The sequence below is a fragment of the Gossypium raimondii genome, chromosome 13 (assembly GCF_025698545.1).
Source record: "Gossypium raimondii isolate GPD5lz chromosome 13, ASM2569854v1, whole genome shotgun sequence".
In the NCBI taxonomy this organism is placed as follows: Eukaryota; Viridiplantae; Streptophyta; class Magnoliopsida; order Malvales; family Malvaceae; genus Gossypium; species Gossypium raimondii.
This window is the reverse complement of record NC_068577.1, coordinates 48,502,505-48,524,390: the sequence shown is the minus strand read 5'-3', so window position 1 is coordinate 48,524,390 and position 21,886 is coordinate 48,502,505. Positions and strand designations below refer to the sequence as shown.

Genomic DNA, 21,886 nt, shown 5'->3' with positions numbered 1-21,886 from the left:
ACGCTTCAAATTTCCTTTTGAAATTTCAAGAATTCTTTTGAAAATTCCTTTGGCTTTTCTCTCAATTTATTCCAACACTATCCATTATATAAATACAAAACTGAAAAGATAATAGAAATTATCATTTATACTTATATATTAAGAGTTTAATTAAGTGAGTGTTATCTGTCAATTGTGTCTCAATAATTATAAAATTATCAAAATTCATTTCTTTTACAAAGCAATAAATATGATGACAATTATAGTGAAAACTTTTAAAATGAGAATTAAAATGATCTTAGCCATTAAATCAAAATAAATGGTTCTAAGCCTCAAAATTTGTATTTATCTTACCTTATTAAAATAAAACCAATAACATCCAATTTTTTAGATAATCTTTACTTTCAAATTTAATTTCTATTTTTTGAAAAAGAATTGGAATTGAAAGAAAAATTAGGGTTATTAAGATTAATCAATTTTTGTATTAGGTATTTATTTTTTATTGAAATAATTGGTCGACCATTTCATTTTAAAAAAATTGGGATTTTTACATTAGTTGAGTAAAAGTGAGTTAACCAATATAAAATCCCAAATTTTTAGAATGACATGGTTGACCAATTTTTCAATAAAAAAACCTAATACACAATTTGATTAATTGTAATAACCTTAAACTCTTACTTTCCATTGCAATTTTTTCTCAAAAAAAAAGATTAAATTTGAAAGTAAAATAATCCAAACTTTTTCACCCTAAGACTTCAATTACACAGTGGAAAGAAAAAGAAAGATATATAGGATGTTGCTAGTTTTATTTTAGTAAGGTGAGATAAATACAAAATTTAAGGCTTATAACAATTTATTTTGATCTAATGACTAAGATCATTTTGGTTCTCATTTTAAAAGTTCTCATTATAGTTGTCACCAATAAATATCACAAAATGAAATTTATAAGTTATAACTTAATTAGTTTACAAATTAACAATAAACAAGACCAAGAGATTTTATGGCAGAGGACGACGACGATGAAAGTTTGATCGGGGATTGACACACTAAAAAAGTTTGTTTTAAGGATTTGGACTCAGATATAGACAATGCTATGGCTATGGGCTCATTTCCAGCGCTGGAAATGTCTTGGATGGAAAAAGTTTTGGGTCAAGGGGCTTCTGGATCTGGTAACAATGAGGATTTTGAGTTTAAAAAATGAGATTTCGTGAGGACTACTGTTAATGGAATACCTACAATTAGTTTCTCTGAGAGGGTTCAACAAATTCTGGTTAGAGATATGGTGACCACGGTGGTGGTAAAATTACCGGGCCGAAACTTATTGCATACACTCTTGCAGAATATGATCCATTCCCTTTGGAAACCCTCCCAACAGTTCCATCTCATGGATGTGGAAAATGGATATTTCCTAGTAAAATTTCAAAGTTGAGAGGATTACGAGAAGGTGCTTACCCAAAGGCTGTGGATTGTGCTCGGTCAGTATCTCACGGTGCAATCGTGGACTCCGAAGTTTAACCCCCTCCAGGCTTTCCCCAACAGCATAATGGTTTGGGTTCGGTTTCTTGGTTTGCTAGGATTTCTCTACAAACGTCGAATCTTGGAGGAAATCGAGGGCTTGGTAGGTGTTGTAGCTAAGCTTGATTTATAGACGGACAAGGGTTCGAGGGGGAAATTTTCTAGGATGGCAGTGTATATCGATCTAGGAAAACCTCTGGTCTCTTAAATCCTGGTTAACGGGGTGGTGCAGAGGATTGAGTTTGAATCGTTATCGTTTGTTTACTTTTCATGTGGTCGGTTTGGTCACATGAAAGACCCGTGCCTTGGCATTGGGTCAACAAAGGATACTGATGTGGGTAAGGAGTTGACGGCGAGTGACTCACCGGAAAAAGATAAGGTGGTGGAGCTGACGGAATCCTTTGGGACATGGATGCTTGTCGATAGAAAGTCACGGTGCAACTCAATTGCTCGTCAAAGCCTTGTCACGAGAGTGACTGAGAATGGAGCTTTGAATCTGACTGGAACAAAAATGACCGAGAATGGCGTGGTGGCGACGAATTTATTGGAGGTGAGATTTCAAAAGGGGGAAATATTAAAAGTTAAAGGTCAAGGAAATATGCTTAGGGAAAAAATGAATGATGGGTCAGTGGCAAAGGATTTTAATGCTTTTAGCGTTTTGAGGCATGATAATTTGGCTGGGCTAGGGACTTGGAATGGGGTTGATTGTTTGGTGGATATTGGGCCTGGTTTGAGAGACATTGGCAAACAAAATGGACCAACGCTTGATTACCCAAATTTGGGGATTGAGGCTTCTGGGAATTTTAAAAACTCCGTTTCTATTGGGCTTGACCAACCAGCTCCAAGGGGCGAGGGTTTGGAGTTATCAATTATCTTGGGGAATTTTATGGTGTTGCAGGGGGATGATACGGAGCTTGTTTCCCATTCGGAGGTGTCAGCTACTTAGGAAGGACCGACCCTTTAAGGTATTACTGCCTATTTAACCCAACTTTTGATGGTCTGGTAGAGTCGGTCGTGGAACTTAATAATGAGGTCATTGATCTTATGAGACACTCAGCTGTTACCTTCAAGGAGAATGAGGTACCTTAGCATGGCAAGCCTAATAGAGTTGTTGATTTGATTGGGAGAGGTAAAGGGATCCTGGTTTCGAAATATAGGGGGTCAAGGGTTAAGGGTGGTACTGTTTGAAGTGGTAGTGCTACCAGTAAGATAATTTGAGAACGTGGGAGTGTTTTAAGAATTGTGGTAGTTCGAGGGTTCTGTTGTCAAACAGTATGAATTCCATGGCCAAACTTATCAGTTCACAAATTAATAGTGAGGTTGAGAAGGGGAGTTTGAATTGCGATGGGAAATGTCATGAAGGTAGTTGTTAGTCAGGATTTACGGTAAGCTCTCCTCCTTTCTCTTATTTTTATTTTTATGAGTTTATCTATTTTTTATTGGAATTGTCAAAGGTGTGCTAGTAGAAAGTTTCCGTGAATTTTTCGTGAGTATAATCGGAAATATGAACTGGATATTGTTGGCCTGTTAGAAACAAGAGTTAGTAGTGGCAAAGTTGACTCAATTATCACTAGTCTTGGCATTCAGTGTTCTCACTGGGTGGAAGCAATTGGTTTCTCTAGAGGTATTTGATCTGCCATGAATTACACTATTATTTATACCTTTTTTACATATAACTTTAGCTTGTTTGATTGTTAAATCAAAGCATCTTAGTATATATTTAGGTTTTCATACTTAAAGCAATAATTTATGCTTTTTAGTAGTTTTTACTAGATTCCATATATCTAAATAAGGTTACATGGTCTTGTAGGTCAAGACGAGAGCTAAATATACTTATCCGGGCCAAAATTGATGCCTATGTCGCGACATCAATATACTGATGTCTCAACGTCGAAGATAGAAGCTAAAAACAAGTTTTGGAGAAAAACTACCCTCGATGTCAAGACACGACCCTTGTGTCACAACATACCCTTTGTGGTTGGTTGCAACATTGCATGCCTGTATTGTAACCAAGCCCTTGCGCAGCCCAAAAAATTCATGCACATTTTAATTACATTTTTAGGGAAATTAGGAGTATCTGTCCTAGTGGAACTCCAAAGGCTTCAAGAATATTTTTGGCACTTTAATATTCCAATTTTAGCCTAAGGCCATTGTAATATGTTTAAGCGCACAATTTGAGGGTTTTGATTCTTAGGTTTTTTTTTCATTCTTAGTCTTTACTTAGATTATATTATGTTCTTATAATCGAAAGATCCTATTCCAAAGTGAGACTTATGCGAGTAGAGATTATACTGGAGCTATGCTTTCATCGATAAATCTATGAGCATCTATTTTCTTTATTTTATTCTTTATCTCTCTTTCTTTAACATTGCTTGATGAATGTTTGTGTAAAGATTAGAATCAATTTATGTTTTATACATATTTTGCATGTTTCAATCACTTTAACTTAATTAGTTGATTGAATGATAGAGTTTCTTAGAGGATCAACTGTTTGGGAGAGGAATAACTTAAACCCTAGGCTTGACCACCCTATGAAGTCATTTAGGTGAGAATTAACCCAAAATTGGTATAGCCTATCCGTGAACACCTGATGCGGTCGTTGAAAGCACTAAAAATATCCTATCCCTAATAAATAATGAAAAAGAGTAGTAAAAGGGAAGTAAGGTCAAATCCTTAGGGACTGGATTTGCACAATATCTTGTTCCATGAAATCCCAAGTAGAATCTTGCCCAAGAAAACTTGTGTTCCTGGAAAAAAAAAGAAAGTTTGGATCTAGAAACAAAAAATAAAATAAAAAAAAGAATTAAGAATATTGAATCAAAAATTTGAGAAATTAAAAATAGAGTTGAGAGAAAGGAAATTCTTATGAAAGGTTCCAGCCTCCAGTTGTCTTGTTCCGCCTTGGGTTCAATCCTCGGCTTTAGATGATCCTTCCCAAACCGAATAAGCCAGTTATAGTGGAAGAGGACGCCTACGACCACCAGCTCCAAGGATTTAGACTTACGATTTAATGGAACCTAACTCTAGTCAACAATCACTTCTGTGGGATCGTCTTATGCTAGATCAACGCTTCTTAATGGCGAATCCCACGCCATTTTGTCTCTTGGGCTCGCCAACCTCTGACGCAGTAAGCTAACGAACCGACTGTGCAACCTTTCCAAAACATACAAAATGGCCGCCTTTGCATACATTGAAAAGCTTACTTCTTAAAGGACATTGACGGAAGCATCAACCCCGTAATGCGGAGAAATGATGAATACTCGGCGAGGAGGCTAAGTACGGACTCTAAGCCTTAAAAACCCTTTTTGGGGAATATCGACAACCTTCGTATAGATGAGTTTAGTGGCTCATGGTTGTGGTGGAAAAGAAAATAAATAAAATAAAAATGGAGATTTTATTGAAAGGAAATATGAGAAGAATAAAAGCCTAGACTTTTGGGGAGAGAGTGTTTACAGAAAAAGATGGATGCCTTTTGAGTCATTTCACCCCCTATTTATAGTGCTAGGGGAGATAGTCTAATCTTACTTAAACTCTCAAAGATAAATATATTTAATTGAAGATAAATAAAGATAAATAAAATAAAATCCTAAAATTAAATAATCCTTAATAATTATCTTAATATTAATTATCCTAATATAATTAAAATAGAGTCTGATAGAATAAAATCTCTTCTTTTTGCATTTCAACCCTTATTTCCTCCATGCTTGCACTTTTGGCACCAACTTTTTCTTGTGTCGCACATTGGCCCATTTTATCTCTAAATTCACGCTTTTGGCCCTTAATTTTGCTTCTGCCTCAAATTTAGCCCATATGAGATAAAAGATCATAAATAACTCAAATTAGCAGGATTATACTCAGAATAAATACATAATTAATACATAAAAATACATTATTCTAGAGTGTTATCAAATTCCCCCTACTTAGCCCATGCTTGCCCTCAAGTATGGTTCCTATCTATTGTAAAAGTTAGATTCTGCCATAAAAGAAATACCACTCCAAAGTTTTATAAAAATCAATCAAAAATGCATATGAAAAATAAAGAGAACCCTAAGCTTGCTTTAAGTAAAACAGAAAAAGTTTTCCAATCAATACACATAAAGATTAGAATCGACTTGAATTATTTAATGAAAAATAGGTAAATTACCAAACATACCAGGACACCTTATTTGTTTCCTCCTTTAGTCCCCAAATTATATATTTTTTTATTTTTTATTTATTTTGATTTTGATTTATTTATTATTTATATTTTTTATGCTTTAGGAATATACTGAACCTTTTGACGCGAAGAGAGATGACAGGCAAGCACTCCACGCCAATTACTCAGCCCAGCAGACTCCTAATTTATTATAATTTTTTCTTAAGAGCACATCGAACCTTTTGACGTGAAGAGAGATGACAGCCAAGCACCTTACCCCGGTTACTCAGCCCAACATGTTCTTAAAAATTAATTCCAGTTAGCGGATTTTTACTTAACACATGACACAACCTTTTGAAGCGAAATAGGATGACAACTCAAGCACCCTACCCCGATTACTCAATCAGTCACATTTTTAAGCTGCACTCATAACCACAAAAACATTAAACGACATTTTAATAATAACTTTTTTATGAAGACTTTAGAGAAAAAAATAATCAAGTGTCAAAAATAAGTTTCAGTAATTACCTTAATAATCATAAACATATTTTAGCATGCAAACATATTAAGTGTCCACTTTGTATTAAACTTGATTAATTTTACGAAAAGCAAGATAAAGTTAACTCTATGAATCATAATTATTTTTAGCCTAATAAGAATAAAACAGTGGAGATGGCATCAATTATGGAAAATCCGTAATTTCCTCAGAAAACAAGAATCATGCTTGTAGGTCAAATAGTAGGAAAATCTTGGTAAAAATCTTAGGCATGAAAAGAGGCAGGAGATTCTAAAAAAAAGTATGGACAAAATGGAGCCTCAAGCAGCAACACCAGCAAAAAATAATCACAGCAATAGCAACAGCAACAGCAACAACAACAACAACCAAAATCACAGCAGAAAATGACAGTAATAATGAAGTGTACCTCCCCCTATTGAAAGCACATTGTCCTCAATGTGGACAAAAAGAAATAAATAGGTAGAAAAGTTTAGAAAAACTCCCCGTGTTGTTACTGTCGATCGCATATGATGGCTGGAGTTCGGAGAAATGGCACCGTCGTGGGTTCATGGTGAAGGAGGGCTCAGCGGCGGCGCGACTACGGGTCCTAACCATGGTGGTGGCGATCGATGGTGAGGGAGAATGGAGGGAAGAGCAGCAGCTATGGTGGTTTTGTGGGAAAAGGAAAAAAATGTTTTAAAATTTTAGGGTTGGGGGTTAATTTGTGCTGAGAGATGGTGCTTGGGTACAGGGATAAGGGTGGTTGGCTGCAGTAATAGGGTAGTTTGGCTGTAGGCATTCTGGGCTGGAATAGTATCTGGAATAGAGGCTGTTTGGTACCATAGATAGGGCTGTTTGGTTCTATTTTTCTAGCTTTTTCCTTTTTCTTCGCATTTTCGCTCTGTTTTATCTAAGCAAAAGAATATAAATTTATTAATATCTAAATAAGTAATAAGTAATAAATAATAAAATAAAATAAATTAATAAATAAAGTAAAAAAATAAAATAAAATAATAAATAAATAACAAAAAATAAAAATAAAAATTGGGTTGCCTCCCAACAAGCGTTTGTTTAACGTTGTTAGCTGGACGCCATTATTGGTTCTATGATGGTTCCAAATGGATTTTCTCAATCGTGTGAGCTTGAAAATTCTCATAAAATGGCTTCAACCGCTGGCCATTGACTACGAACCGCTTTCCAGATTCTTCACTCTCTATTTCAATCTCTCCATGTTTGAACACTTCAGTAACAATAAAAGGTCATTGTCATCGTGATCGAAGCTTACCTGGGAATAACTTTAACATGGAGTTATAAAGTAAAACTTTTTGTCCTACCGAAAAAAGCTTATGAGCTATTCTCTTATCGTGAAATAACTTTGTCTTTTCTTTATAAATGCAAGCATTCTCATAGGCATCATTGTGAATTTCTTCTAACTCTTGGATGTCTAATTTCCTTACCTTTCCTGCGGGTTCTAACTCCATGTTACATTGTCGAACGACCCAATAGACTTTATGTTCCAATTCGACCGAAAGGTAGCAAGCTTTGCCAAAAATAAGTCAATACGGGGTCATGCCAATCTGTCCCTTACACGCAGTCCGATAGGCCCAAAATGCGTCATTTAGTCGAAGGCTCCAATCCTTTCGATTGGGACGAACTGTTTTCTCCAAAATAATCTTGGTTTCCCTATTTGAGACCTCGACTTTACCGTTCGTTTGGGGATGGTAAGTCGTAGCTATACAGTGATGGACTCCGTATTTTACCAACAGTGCCTCCATGACCTTATTGCAAAAGTGGGTGTCACGATCACTGATTAGGGCTTGAGGTGTGCCAAACCTGGAAAAAATAGTTCATTTTAGAAACTCCGCAGCAGTTTTGGCATTATCATTATGAGTAAGCTTTGCTTCTATCCACTTAGAAACATAGTCTATTGCAAGAATTATATATACATTACTAAATGAAGAAATAAATGGGCCCATGAAATCGATGCCCCATACATCAAAGATTTCGCATACATGAATCGGGGAAAGGGGCATTTGATTTCGTTTGGTGATGTTACCTATATGTTGGCACCTATCGCAAGACTTTCAGAAGCTATATGCGTCTCGAAAAATTGTGGGCCAATATAGCCCACATTCTAACACCTTATGAACGGTCCGCTTAGGGCCAAAATGGCCTCCTCAAGCTTCAGCATGACAAAAATTAAGGATAGAAGTTACCTTAGTTTCTGGAACACATCTTCGTATTATCTAGTCTGAATAGTGTTTCCACAAGTATGGGTCATCCCAAATGTAATATCAAGCATCGCGTCTAAGCTTGTCCCTCACGGAACGTGCTAACTCAGTAGGTAACGATCCTGTGGCTAGAAAGTTTACTATATCTGTATACCATGGGAGACGTGCCTAGGTCGAGAATAGGCTCTCATCAGGGAATTTTTCCTTAATAGGGATGTTGCCAAAAGGTACTTTTATTCTGCTTAAGTGGTCAGCCACTAAATTCTCGCATCCCCTTTTGTCTCGAATCTCGATGTCAAATTCTTAGAGTAAAAAAATCCACCTAATGAGCCTTGGTTTTACTTCCTTCTTCACGGTCAAGTACCTGAGGGCTGCATGATCAGAAAAAATAATTACTTTAGATCCCAATAAATAAGGTCAAAATTTATCTAAATCAAATACAACGGCTAAGAGTTCTTTTTCCATAGTGGTGTAGTTGCTCTGCGCAGCATCTAGGGTTTTCGACGCATAACATATGATATGTGGTTTTTTGTCTATCCTTTGGCCCAATACGGCTCCTACACCATGCTCGCTGGCGTCGCACATAATTTTAAAAGGGTATTTCCAATCTAGTTGTTTCACTATAGGAGCGGAGACTGACTTTTGCTTGAGTGTATCAAATGCCTCCTTACATTTCGGGCCAAACTCAAATTTCTTATCCTTCAGCAACAACTCACACAGTGGTTCAGCTACCTTCGAGAAGTTCTTTATGAAGCATTTGTAAAACCCTGCATGGCCAAGAAAAGAACGAATTTCCCTCACAGTGGAGGGATAAGGCAAAGAATTTATAATATCAATTTGGCCTTATCGACCTCAATTCCTTTAGATGAAACAACATAACCTAAAATTAAACCCTTGTCTACCATAAAATGACACTTTTCATAATTCAAGACAAGATTAAATTCTATGCACCTACTCAAAATTATCGTTACGTTTTTAAGGCATTCATCAAAACAATTCCCATATACAGTAAAATCATCCATAAAAACTTCGATAATGTTTTCTACATATTCGAAAAATATATTCATCATGCATCTCTGGAAGGTGGCCGGTGCATTGCAAAGATCGAACGGCATCTTTCTGTATGCAAATATATTGAATAGGCATGTAAAAGTGGTATTTTCCTGGTCCTCCAGTGTGACTGGAATTTGAAAGAAACCTGAGTATCCATCAAAACAACAAAAGTGAGATTTTCTAGCTAATCTTTCGAGCATTTGATCTATAAGAGGAAGAGGGAAATGATATTTTCTAGTGTATGAGTTCAACTTCCTGTAATCAATGCAGACGCGTCACCCATTTTGTACTCGGGTAGGTACCAAGTCACCTTCAGAATTTTTCTTTACTATCACGCTTGTTTTTTTGGGCACAACTTGTACCGAACTTACCCACCTTCTGTCAGAAATAGGGTAAATTATTTCAACGTCCAGAAGCTTGATTATTTCCTTTTTTTACTACCTCCATCGTATTCAAATTTAGCCGTCTTTATGCCTCTCGCCTCGATTTCGTATCTTCCTCCATGTAGATCTATGTGTGCATGTCAAAGGGCTTATCCCTTTTAAGTCTACAATGGTCTAGCCAATCGCCTTCTTATGACTTTTTAGTAAATGAACCAAACTTTCCTCTTCATGTGTGGAGAGTCTATTGGAGACTATGACTGGTAAGGTATTACCCTTCCCCAAAAATACATATTTCAGATGCTCAGGACGTGATTTTAACTCCAACTCTGGTGCCTGTATAACAGAAGGTAAAGTTTAGTATTTGGAGATAATAACTCATTAACAAATTCAAATTTATCAAGTTTATAATTATCTCCATAAATTGACTCAAAATTCTCTTCCACTAAAGAGTCAATTATGTCGATACGATTTATGCTCAAGATTTCACTTGGATGGCTAATGGCGTCGTAGACATTAAACTTTACGATCTCCCCATCAAACTCTATCGTGAGAGTTCCACTTCGAACGTCGATTTTAATACTAGCTGTACTAAGGAACGGTCAACCCAGCAGGAGATTTGAAGATCCAGGAGTGCTATCTTCCTCCATTTTGATCACATAAAAATCTGCAGGGAAAATAAGCTCGTTAACTTTTACCAGAACATCCTCAAGGGCTCATTCTGGATGCACAATAGACCTGTCCACCGATTAAAAGATAACACCTATTTTTGTGAAAAAACCCGCGTTAAGTGATACATAAATAGAATATGGCATTACATTTATAGAAGCCCTTAGATCACACATAGCCTTCTTAATTCCCAGATGGCCTATTTTGTATGGTATTGCAAACATGCCCCTATCCTTGCATTTTACCGGTATTTTTCGCTGTAACACTACAGATACATTCTCACCAACATTCACCCTTTCATTACCAGTTAATTTTTGCTTGTTGGTGCAAAGCTCTTTAAGAAATTTAGCATACCGTAGTATTTTCTTAATGGCGTCCAACAGCGGAATGTTAATCTCGACATTCCTAAATGTTTCGAGGATTTTCTTGTCCTCTTTACCTCTTCGACACTGGTTGAATCGTTCTGGAAATTGAGGTTGAATTTTAGATAATAGAAGCTTCGGTCGGACCTGTTCGTCTTTCTTGGGTTTTTCCTGAGCGATTTCTTGGCCAAGATTCCTGTTAGGAATTGGTTTCAGTACCTTTTTGCTTCACAATGTCATTGCATTTGTATTTTGTCAGGGTTTGGTTCTGTTTGTGACGGTAGCTTCCCTTGAAAGGTCAATTTCTCGATCGATGTGGTCAACTCTTTGATGGACGTCTCGATTTTCTGTTGGAAATCCTTCGTCTCTTTTTGGAAATTAAGAGTTTGTTGTTGGATTCGCTGTTGGATTCGCTGTTGAAAATTAAGAACATTAGTTGCTAACTTATTGACCATGGTTTCTAGAGAATTACCTGAACCTTACAGCTGTTCTGGAAACCGATTTTGGTATGGCTGGTTATTTCGTGGATTGGCCCCATAACTGAAGTTAGTATTATCCCTCCACCCTGGGTTGTAGGTATTAGCGTAGGGTCGTATTGCCTTTTTGGTGGCCTAGGGAAATTTCCTACAGCATCCAGATGGGCCATGGTATCATCATACAAACTGGGACATGTATTAATTACATGATCAGGTGTAGCACATATTCTGCATAACAGGGCTGTCTTTGCTTTTTCTGCAATAAAAGAGTTCATCATATTAGTAAGTCTATCAGCTTTATCCTCTAAGGTTGAATTACTAAGCTGGTGAACCCTTCTAGGGGGTTCAGTATTGGCTCGGAACTACTGAGAATTTGCAGCCATCGTAGTGATCAAGTCTCTCGCTTGTTGGGGAGTCATGTTGACCAATGCTCCTCCACTAGCGACATCTACAATATTCATCTCCACGGGCTTCAAACCTTCGTAAAAGTATTGGATGAGAGATTGCTCCGTTATACCATGTTGTGGGTAGCTTGCACACAACTTCTTAAATCGCTCATAATAATCGTAAAGGGACTCAACTTCTTTTTCCCTTATTCCAACTATCTCTCTTCTTAGCTCAGCTGCTCGAGACGCTGGAAAAAACCTGTTTAGAAATAAACGAGATAGATCAACCCAATTTGTAGTAGATCCAGGGGGTAAATAAAATAATCATTCCTTAGTGGAATCTGCTAAAGAGAAATGGAAAGCACGCAATTTAATATGATCCTCAGTTACCCCTTGAGGTTTCATACTAAGACAAACCATATGAAACTCTTTCAGATGCTTGTGGGGATTTTTATTTTGTAACCCACGAAAAGTTGGCAGTAACTGGATTAGACCTGACTTTAACTCAAAATTGGTATCCACAGTAGGATACGCGATGCACAATGGCGGTTGTTTTGTCGGAGCTTCGGCCAGTTGCCGAATCGTTTGACCCATTGGTTGGTGTGCTAGATTCAGGTTTTCATTAACCCTAATGTTAAGCACTTCTTCTGGTGAGTCGACTTATACTTTTTCGCTTTCAAGTGTTCGAGTAGGGTTTTCGTTAACCCTGGACTCAGCTTCGTCATCGACTTCGATTTCTGGCGGTGGGTTACTTTGAGTTCCAACCACCGTTGACTATTTTTTCCGTAACTTTATCTCCCTGCGATTGGCTCTAGTAGTCTTCTCAATTTTTGAATCGAACGCAAAAGTACCTAGATCAGATCTGGTCATAAGAAATAAAAAATAAGATTAGTACGTTACCAGTCCCCGGCAACGGCGCCAAAATTTGATGCGGTCGTTGAAAGCACCAAAAATATCCTATCCCTAATAAATAATGAAAAAGAATAGTAAAAGGGAAGTAAGGTCAAATCCTCAAGGACTGGATTTGCACAATATCTTGTTCCATGAAATCCTAGACAGAATCTTGCCCAAGAAAACCTGCGTTCCTGAAAAAAATAAGAAAATTATAGAATTAAAGGTTTGGATCTAGAAACAAAAAATAAAATAAAAACAGAATTAAGAATATTGAATCGAAAATTCGAGAAATTAAAAATAGAGTTGAGAGAAAGGAAATTCTTATGGGAGGTTCCAGCCTTTAATAGTCTCGTTCCGCCTTGGGTTCAATCCTCGACTTTAGATGATCTTTTCCAAACCGAATAAGCTGGTTATAGTGGAAGAGAACGTGTACGACCACCAGCTCCAAGGATTTAGACTTGCGATTTAGTGGAACCTGACTCTAGCCAACAATCGCTTCTGTGGGATCGTCTTATGCTAGATCAACGCTTCTCAATGGCGAATCCCGCGCCATTTTGTCTCTTGGGCTCGCCAACCTCTGACGCAGTAAGCTAACGAACCGACTGTGCAACCTTCCCAAAACATAAAAAGCAGTCGCCTTTGCATACATTGAAAAGCTTACTTCTTAAAGGACATTGACGGAAGCATCAACCCCGTAATGCGGAGAAATGATGAATACTTGGCGAGGAGGCTAAGAGCAGACTCTAAGCCTCAAGAACCCTTTTTGGAGAATATCGACAACCTTTGGCTAGATGGGTTTAATGGCTCATAGTTGTGGTGGAAAAGAAAATAAATAAAATAAAAATGGAGATTTTATTGATAGGAAATATGAGAAGAACAAAAGCCTAGACTTTTGGGGAGAGAGTGTTTACAGAAAAAGATAGATGCCTTTTGAGTTACTTCACCCCTATTTATAGTGCTAGGGGAGATAGTCTAATCCTACTTAAACTTCCAAAAGATAAATACATTTAATTGAAGATAAATAAAGATAAATAAAATAAAATCCTAAAATTAAATAATCCTTAATAATTATTTTAATATTAATTATCCTAATATAATTAAAATAGAGTCTGATAGAATAAAATCTCTTCTTTTTGCATTTCAACCCTTGTTTCCTCCATGCTTGCACTTTTGACACCAACTTTTCCTTGTGTCGCACATTGGCCCATTTTATCTCTAAATTTACGCTTTTGGCCCTTAATTTTGCTTTTGCCGTAAATTTAGTCCCTATGAGAGAAAAGATCATATATAGCTCAAATTAGTAGGATCATACTCAGAATAAATACATAATTAATACATAAAAATACTTTATTCTAGATTGTTATTAACACATTAACTCCAAATCGTTCTGGACTATGAGGTCGAAAGATAAGTAGTTCTTGCCGACTCGTTATTTTAGTGGAAGATCGGAAGGTCCTTCTAAAGTGTCGACTAGTTGATTGATTAAAACCTTACATCAATAATTAATTAGGTAAAATAATTGTATCGAGGCTAAAGGAACTCGCGTAGTCGAATCAAGGGATAGGAGAAGTCGATAGATGAACTTAGGAGTAGATTTAAATTTAATTCAATTTATTTAGTTTATTATTATCATCTTGCTTCTTGATTAACATTACTAATTTGTGACTCAAGTATATTAGTAATTATTTTTGGTCATTGGCTTAATAGAAGTTTTATCCAAATGACAATCCTTTGGGTATGATCCTTGGAATACTTACCAAGTCTTATGTTGTAAATAAACTATATTACAGCCTGACCCATATACTTGTAGACGTCGCCTTAAATCTATATCTTTAGTTATTGTATTCATACTCTGGATGTTGGTACGTCCGGAAGCTGTCAGTATTTGGGTTGGATGGAATGAGTTGATTCAGGTTGAAGTTATACAGAGTCATCCCTAATTATTTTAATGTACTTTTCAGCAATCGATTTTTGTCGTCTTTGTTTATGGTGCCCTGATAGTTGCAAACGAATGTGCCTTTAGGATACTCTAAATGCGACTATTCTGGGTAACGATTCCCCTTGGGTGGTAGTAGGTGATCTGAAAAGAGAGGTGGGTGAGTTAGTGGAAAAATATGTTCATTCTTTGGGGGCTTTGTGGATTCATCTAAGGTATATGATTTGGGATTCAGAGGTGCTCCCTCACGTCGCATTGAGGTGGAGTCTTTGAGCGTCTTGCATATTTTCCAAATTATTCTGTTACTCATATTCCAAGGATTAAATTCGATCACAGGCCTTATCTATTGTTTCTTCGATCTTTGCTCCATTATTCTATAGGTCGACCTTTTCATTTTTTTGTAAGATAGGTTGAGCATTTAGACTTTTCTGACTTTGTTAAGGAGAATTGGAATTTTACTGGTTCTATGTCCACTTCACTTTCTAATCTTATGAGTCAACTCGAGGATGGAATAAGAAGGTGTACGATAACATTGGGTTCCATAAAAAAGGATGATTCAGAAGCTTGACAATATTCAGAGGGGTATGGATTATTCTCAGTTAGATTCTTTACTTTAGATGGACTTAGAGGTTGGAGAGGAGTTGTAACATGTTCTTTATCATGAGGAACTTCTTTGTAAACAAAAGACGAGATGTGGTTGGATTTCTTTGGGGGACCGTAATATAAAATTTTTTCATAGGTTCACTCTTAAGAGAAGGAAGCAGAATCAAATTATGAAATTAAAAAATAAGGTGGGGGAGTGGATTTTCGATGAGGAAGAATTGTGCCATGAGGTGGTTTATTTTTTTTAGAATCTGTATGGACATGACCCGGGGCCAATAAGGGGACTTTCCACTAGTTTATTTCTGAAGTTTGAGGATGGCGAGGTCTAGTTTTTTAGTAAACTAGTCTCTTATGAGGAAATAAAATCTGCTATGTTCGATATGGGGCCTTTAAAGGTGTTAGGGAGTGATGAATTTCATACCCTTTTTTTCAGAGTCAATGGGATCATCTTGGGGATTCAATTTTTGCGTGGGTCAAGAATAATTTTGCATGGGAAAAAATTGACCCAGAACTAAACAACACATTAATAGTCCTCATTCCTAAGGTTCCGAATCCTGAATGTTTTTCTTAGTTTCAGCTAATTAATTTGTGTTCGATTCTCAACAAGCTGGTGACAAAAATTATTGTTAATCGGTTTAAGTTGGTTTTCCAAGAATCATTGCCCTAGAGCAAACTTGATTTATTGTAGGAAGGAACACTACAGATAACATTATTATTGCATAGGAAGTGTTTCATTCCATGAGAATTAAGCAAAAGACTAGGAACTGGTTGGTTGTCAAGATTGACCTTGAGAAGGCTTATGATTGAGTACAATGGGAGTTTATTAAAGCATCTCCTCAAGCTACAGGTATTCTAAATTTTCTCTATATTTTGATTATGTTTGCTATCACAAACTCCACTATGTAGATTTTGTAGAATGGAACACCAACTCAAAAATTATGGTCGCCTAGGGGGTGTTCGTCAAGGATGTGCGCTACCTCCATATCTTTTTGTTTTGTGCATGGAATAGCTCAACCACAGTATCCATTCTAGTATTAACTCTAGGAAATAGGGGTCTATTCGCCTGTCTTGATCAGGTCCTCTCATTTCTCACCTCTTGTAACAACCCGTTTTCAGTGATGTCAAAAATAGTGGTTTCAGAACCATAATTTTGACAAGTAAATTATTATTTTATTATTTATTATAGGTCTACGGGATTATATTAAGGCCGTATTAAAATCTTGTTAAGAAATTTTAATGTTTGCATGGTTAATTAAGTAAAAATGACTATATCGCAAAAAGGGTAAAAGTTGAGTTCTATTAGTTAAAAGGGTCAAATGGCTCTGAAACCTTAAACTAAAGGACTTGAATGGTAAATAAATCATTTAGTGAGTTAGTGGATTTGCATGGATATATTTTAATGAAATTTTAATGATTTTAAAAAGGTTAGTTTGGTAAATGGATAATTAAGTTAAAATGTTAAGTAAATTAAAGATAAAAGATATCATCTTCTTGCTTTCTTCATGCCAAAACTGAATTTAGCCATTAAAGGAGGGGAGAGTTCGGTCAAGAATTGTTTCTCTTACATGGTATGATTTTCAACCCCCTTTTTAATGATTTTTATGTTTTTGAGTTCATTTTAGCTTAATCTAGCTAGCCCGAGGGTTAATTTGTAAAACTGTTAAAGGTTGAAGGTTATGCGATGGATGTTTTTGAGTAATTTTTAATGTTAAATGATAGATTATGAATCCGTGTTGAAAAATAAACAAGTTTTGTTAAGTGATTTTTGATGAATTTTAGAGTTAGGGATTAAATTGTTAAATGTGTAAATTCTAGAGTTTTATTGTGAAATGATGGTTGATATGAGTTGTTTTAAAGTCCATGGATTTAGATTGAAATGGTTAGATTTTAAGTTATAAGCTTAAGGACTAAATTGTGAAAAGTTAAAATGTTAGGGGCAAATTCATTAGATAAACCACATTCGGATTTAGATCGAAGAAAAGCTAAAGCTTCGGATTAGTTCGATCTAACCTATACGCCCTTAGTCATCGAGGTAAGTTTGTATGAATTGTAATAGTTTTAATCTTGATTAAATTGAATGTTTACTAGTTATTTTTAATGTAAATGGATTGATATATAAATATATCAATGCTATGATGAATTGACGGATATTGAGTCCCAGTTGAACCTTAAGAATTTGTAAGATACAAATGACATGTCATTAGGGATTTCATGTTTCGAGTGCTGGTCTTGAATGTCCTACCGATGACTGAATCCTGCATTTGTTACGGATTCTCCACTCCTCGTGTGAGCAGCATCGTGTAGCTTACATTTTGACCTACAGCTCGTGTGAGCAGACCCATTTCACAGCTCGTGTGAACAATGATGTAAAGGAAAGGTTACGGTTATATATAAAGACACACTTCGTGTGAGCTTTCCCGAGTATCCGATGTAATTCTAGATGGTTCAAATGGTAAGAAAAGGAAATGGAAATGGTAAGTATGCAAATGCTATAAAACATGACATTATGGTAACATTGATGATATAAAATGTTATGCTTATACATGGTTGATTTCATATATGTATGAACAAGTATGCTAACTTGTGAGTTTTGATGATGTTGTATAGGCTTGTGCCAAGATTATGGTTTTAGTTGATATTACACTTATGCTATATACATTATGCAAATGAAGTGGTAAGTTGTGTTCAAGTTTATTAAGCTTACTAAGCACTCGTTGCTTATGTAGTTGTTTTCCTTTGTTTTATAGATTATTGGAAACTCGTTTTGGTTAGCAGCTCGTTTTGGTTAAAAGCTCATTGAAGATCTATCACACTATCCAGCAGACAATTCGGTAATTTCTTGTGAATATGGCCCTTATGGTATGTTTCGAATGGCTTGGAAATGGTTAAATATGGTATGCTTTAGTACCTAAATGGGCTAGGGTTGTATGCGTGAAATGAGGCATGTGAACATGTTTAGGTAAGTGATGTTTGGATGTTAATTGTGGTGCCTTTGAATGGCATATTGGTTACTTAAATTAGGGTATTAGAAATAGTAATTATATATGTTCTTGGATCATGTTTTAGTCCATTGAAAGTGTGCACAATTGGATTGAATGTTTATGCATGAAATGGTTATGAAATAACTTGATTTTAGGTAAATTTTGGGTTCACACGGCCTGGTGACATGGTCGTGTGTCATTTGAGGATTTCAAAGGGTACAAGTCAATGAGTTACACGGCCTAGCACACGGCCTGACACACGGGCATGTGGGGCAACTCAGAGAGTTACACGGCCTGGCACACATGTGTGTGACATGGCCATGTGACCCTATTCAGTGAGTTACGTGGGTAAGGACACGGGCTGGGACACGGCCGCATGTCTCTAATTCGAATGTTACATGGCCTGAGGTGATTCCACACAGTCATGTGACCCCTGTTTCTAATTTTTGCAACTTTTTCCTAAACTTTCCAAATTATTTCAGATTAGTCTCGACTTACTCCTAAGATATTTTTAGGGCCTCGAAGGCTTGATTTAGGGATAGTATGCATGTGAATGGATGATTTATGATATTATTAACATGTTGGTTGATATGATGTTTAATTGTCCCGATTGTACAGAAATACTCCGTAATCCTAATCCGGTGATGGAGACGGGTTAGGAGTGTTACACTTCTTCTTTGCAGATGACCTGATTCTGTTTGGTCAAGTTGAAGAGGATCAAACCACAATTTTGAAAGGAGTGTTGGATAGTTTCTGTGCTTATTCTGGGCATAAGATTAATGCTTATAAAACTACTATTTTCTTCTTAGAATGTGTAAGTGATGCTTGAGGAGGTAGCTTGTGCAATATTCTTGGTTTTCGTAGAGTTCAGAATTTTAGGAGTTATTTGGGTGTACCTTTGTTTCATGACAAAGTAACCAATAGCACCTTGCATTTTGTTGTGGACAAGGTTCAAAGTAAATTGCGGAGTTAGGATATAAGGTCGTTGTCTTTAGCTGGTAGGGCCACTCTGGCTCAATCGGTCTTATTAGTGATCCCCAATTATTTCATGCAGTCAATGTTGATACCCAAAGGTCTTTGTGAGGAAATTGAATATATGGTGCATCAATTTGTTTGTAGGGTTTCAAGTAGTGGTAGAAAAGTGGCTTTGGTTAGTTAGGAGGATGTTTGTCAACCTCGGGATCATGGAGGGCTTGGTTTTCAAAAGCTGCAAGATTATAACACTTCATTTATGATAAAGTTACGCTTCAAATTTATGGTTGACTCTAAAGCTCTCTTGGTCCAAGTCATTCGAGCTAAGTATGGGGTTGCAAAATGAATGCCCAAAACTTTATCGCGCAGTATATGGTCATTCTTGTAGAGAGCCTTACAAATGTTTGGCCACTTATTCAGGAGAATTTTCTTTGGTCAGTAAGGGATGGAAGTGTTGGGAAATGTGTCAATATTGTAGTAAACATGTAATAATTTTCTATGTATTTGAACGATGAATAAATAAGTTTCACATTTCACTGTTTTGTCTTTTGTACTTATGTCTTTCATATTTTTCATGTTGGGAAATGTGTCAATATTGTAGTAAACATGTAATAATTTTCTATGTATTTGAACGATGAATAAATAAGTTTCACATTTCACTGTTTTGTCTTTTGTACTTATGTCTTTCATATTTTTCATGTATAGCGAAATTGTGACAAACAAATATTAGCTCATTAATTGTCTAAGTTCAAATTGATGATAAGTGGCATTGTAAGAACGTTTACATTACGAGAAAGACAACTTCTTCAATAGATAATCTAAACGAGTCCATAATCCTATAAAAGAAGCATAGTTGAACTCCCTAAACTCTCCCTATATAAAGAGAGCCTTGGGTTATTATTTTTCACACACTTGAATTCAAGAGAAAGTTGTAGAGAGAAATTTCTCTAAAGAAATTATTTTAGAAAATTTCTAGAGATATTTTTCTTATTTACAACTTGGTCCAATAGTTTAGAGAAATTGCAAAATTACTCCACTGATAATTTTTGTGAATTTTTTTATTCAAAGCGAGCCCACACATGATAGACGTGAGCTTGAGGATAGCGGAGAAGACTACTCGGCTGAAGCGTTCATCCTAGACAAATAAAAAATGTACAATTTTGATTACGTGTTTATTACTTTAGATATCACAATCAAGTTCTTGTTTTGAAAAAAAATTAAAAACTCTAATTTTTTCCCTAAATTTATTTTCCACTGCATTTTCTAATCCCGATTTTCCAACAAGGAGAAATGTTAGATGTTGGCGCAATCCGTGGGTTCCAAATATGGGGACTTTCGTTAGTTTGATTCCCGATCATTCTAGTCTTAATTTGGAATGCTTGTTGAGTGATATGGTTTTAGATGATGGAACTTAGAACCTTGATTTGTTTCAGCTTTCTCTGCCTGAAGTGGTCATTCGAAAGATTATAAGGGTCCCTCCACCACATTCGACAACAAGTGTTAACAGGATTATCTGGGGAGGTACGTCGACGGGCTCCTTTTCTGTTAAAAGTGCCTATGAGAAACTTCGAGAATGTTCCTAGAAGTCGAAGGAAACTGTTTGGAAAATTCCTTGGAAGTTTCAAGGACCTTAACGGGTTAAATTGTTTGTTTGGCTTGCGTTCAAGTAGAGGTTGCTTATTAACATGGAAAGAGTTTGACGGGGTTTTGGTCACAATTCGGTTTGTGGGGTTTGTGGGCATATTCCCGAAGATGTGTTGCATGTTATTAAGGATTATCTTACAGCGAGAAATATTTGGAACCTTTTGGTCCCTACTAAACGACTTGCTAGTTTTCATTCTGACAATTTACAAGAATGGCTTATCTCAAATCTACAGAACCAATATGACATTTGCTTTGGCGAGGTTGATAGGCATTGTTTTTTTGGGATTATCTTCTAGTTTATTTGAAAGAATCACAATCTTTTTATCTTTCAGGGTGCGTTCTGAAGCAGCAATGATACTATTAAGGTTTCATATAGTTGGGCCAAGCAATTTATGATGTCTTGTAGGGGCCCAACAAGTTTGTCTCAGGTTGTAATTTCTTGCTCAAACTTTTCTGAGAGTTGGGTTTGCTTGAGTACTGACGGTTCTGTTAGGTATGAAGATGGTTCTGCTGCAGCAGCAGGAATTGTGCGAAACCGAAATGGGGAGTGGATCATTGGTTTTAACAGATTCTTAGGGAGATGCTTAGTGTTTGAGGATGAATTGTAGGGCATCTTAGATGGCTTGGGCAATTTAATTGATCGGGGATACGATAATGTGTTGATCCAGATTGATAGTCTTGAGGTGGCTAAGGCCATTCAAGAGAGACCTATAGAAGGATCCAATTCGACTTTGATTAGGAGGATTCTTCAATTATTGTCTCAGATTCATCATTGGAGTATTTGGCATATTCCTAGGGAAGATAACCAGGAAGTTGATAGTCTGGTCAAGTTGGCTCATGTGGGAAGTCAAGGATTGTGAGTATTTGAAGTATCCTCGTTTGGAGGATCGGACTAGTTTATATAATTTGTTTTTCTTTTACAGTCTTCTTTGTCACAAAAAAAATGAAATTTATAAATTAAATTCATAATTTTCAATATTTTAACTTTATTAATTCAACCAAAATATAATTTTCATAAATAATGTTTTTACTTCTAATTTATTTAATATAATATATGTTTAATACTATGAATGATATTTATAGATGTTTACGAATTTAATGATACACTACTTATACAACAAATTTGTTAAATAATTAATTTTTAACATGAATATTTTATCCAAATAAAACCTTA

The 21,886-nt window shown here is 36.1% G+C and overlaps 1 protein-coding gene across 1 annotated transcript; it reads left to right on the top strand.

The window, feature by feature from the left end:
- The first annotated feature begins 782 nt into the window (after positions 1-782).
- LOC128036049 (uncharacterized) lies at positions 783-3,833 on the top strand. Its single transcript, XM_052626675.1, has 2 exons — positions 783-2,879; positions 3,305-3,833. The coding sequence occupies exon 1, from the start codon at positions 1,784-1,786 to the stop codon at positions 2,438-2,440; it is 657 nt and encodes a 218-aa protein (XP_052482635.1). The 5' UTR covers positions 783-1,783; the 3' UTR covers positions 2,441-2,879; positions 3,305-3,833.
- The last annotated feature ends 18,053 nt before the right edge of the window (positions 3,834-21,886 follow it).

Coding starts and splice junctions, on each gene's coding strand:
- LOC128036049 (XM_052626675.1), top strand. CDS start 1,784: ATGAAAGACCCGTGCCTTGGCATTGGGTCAACAAAGGATACTGATGTG.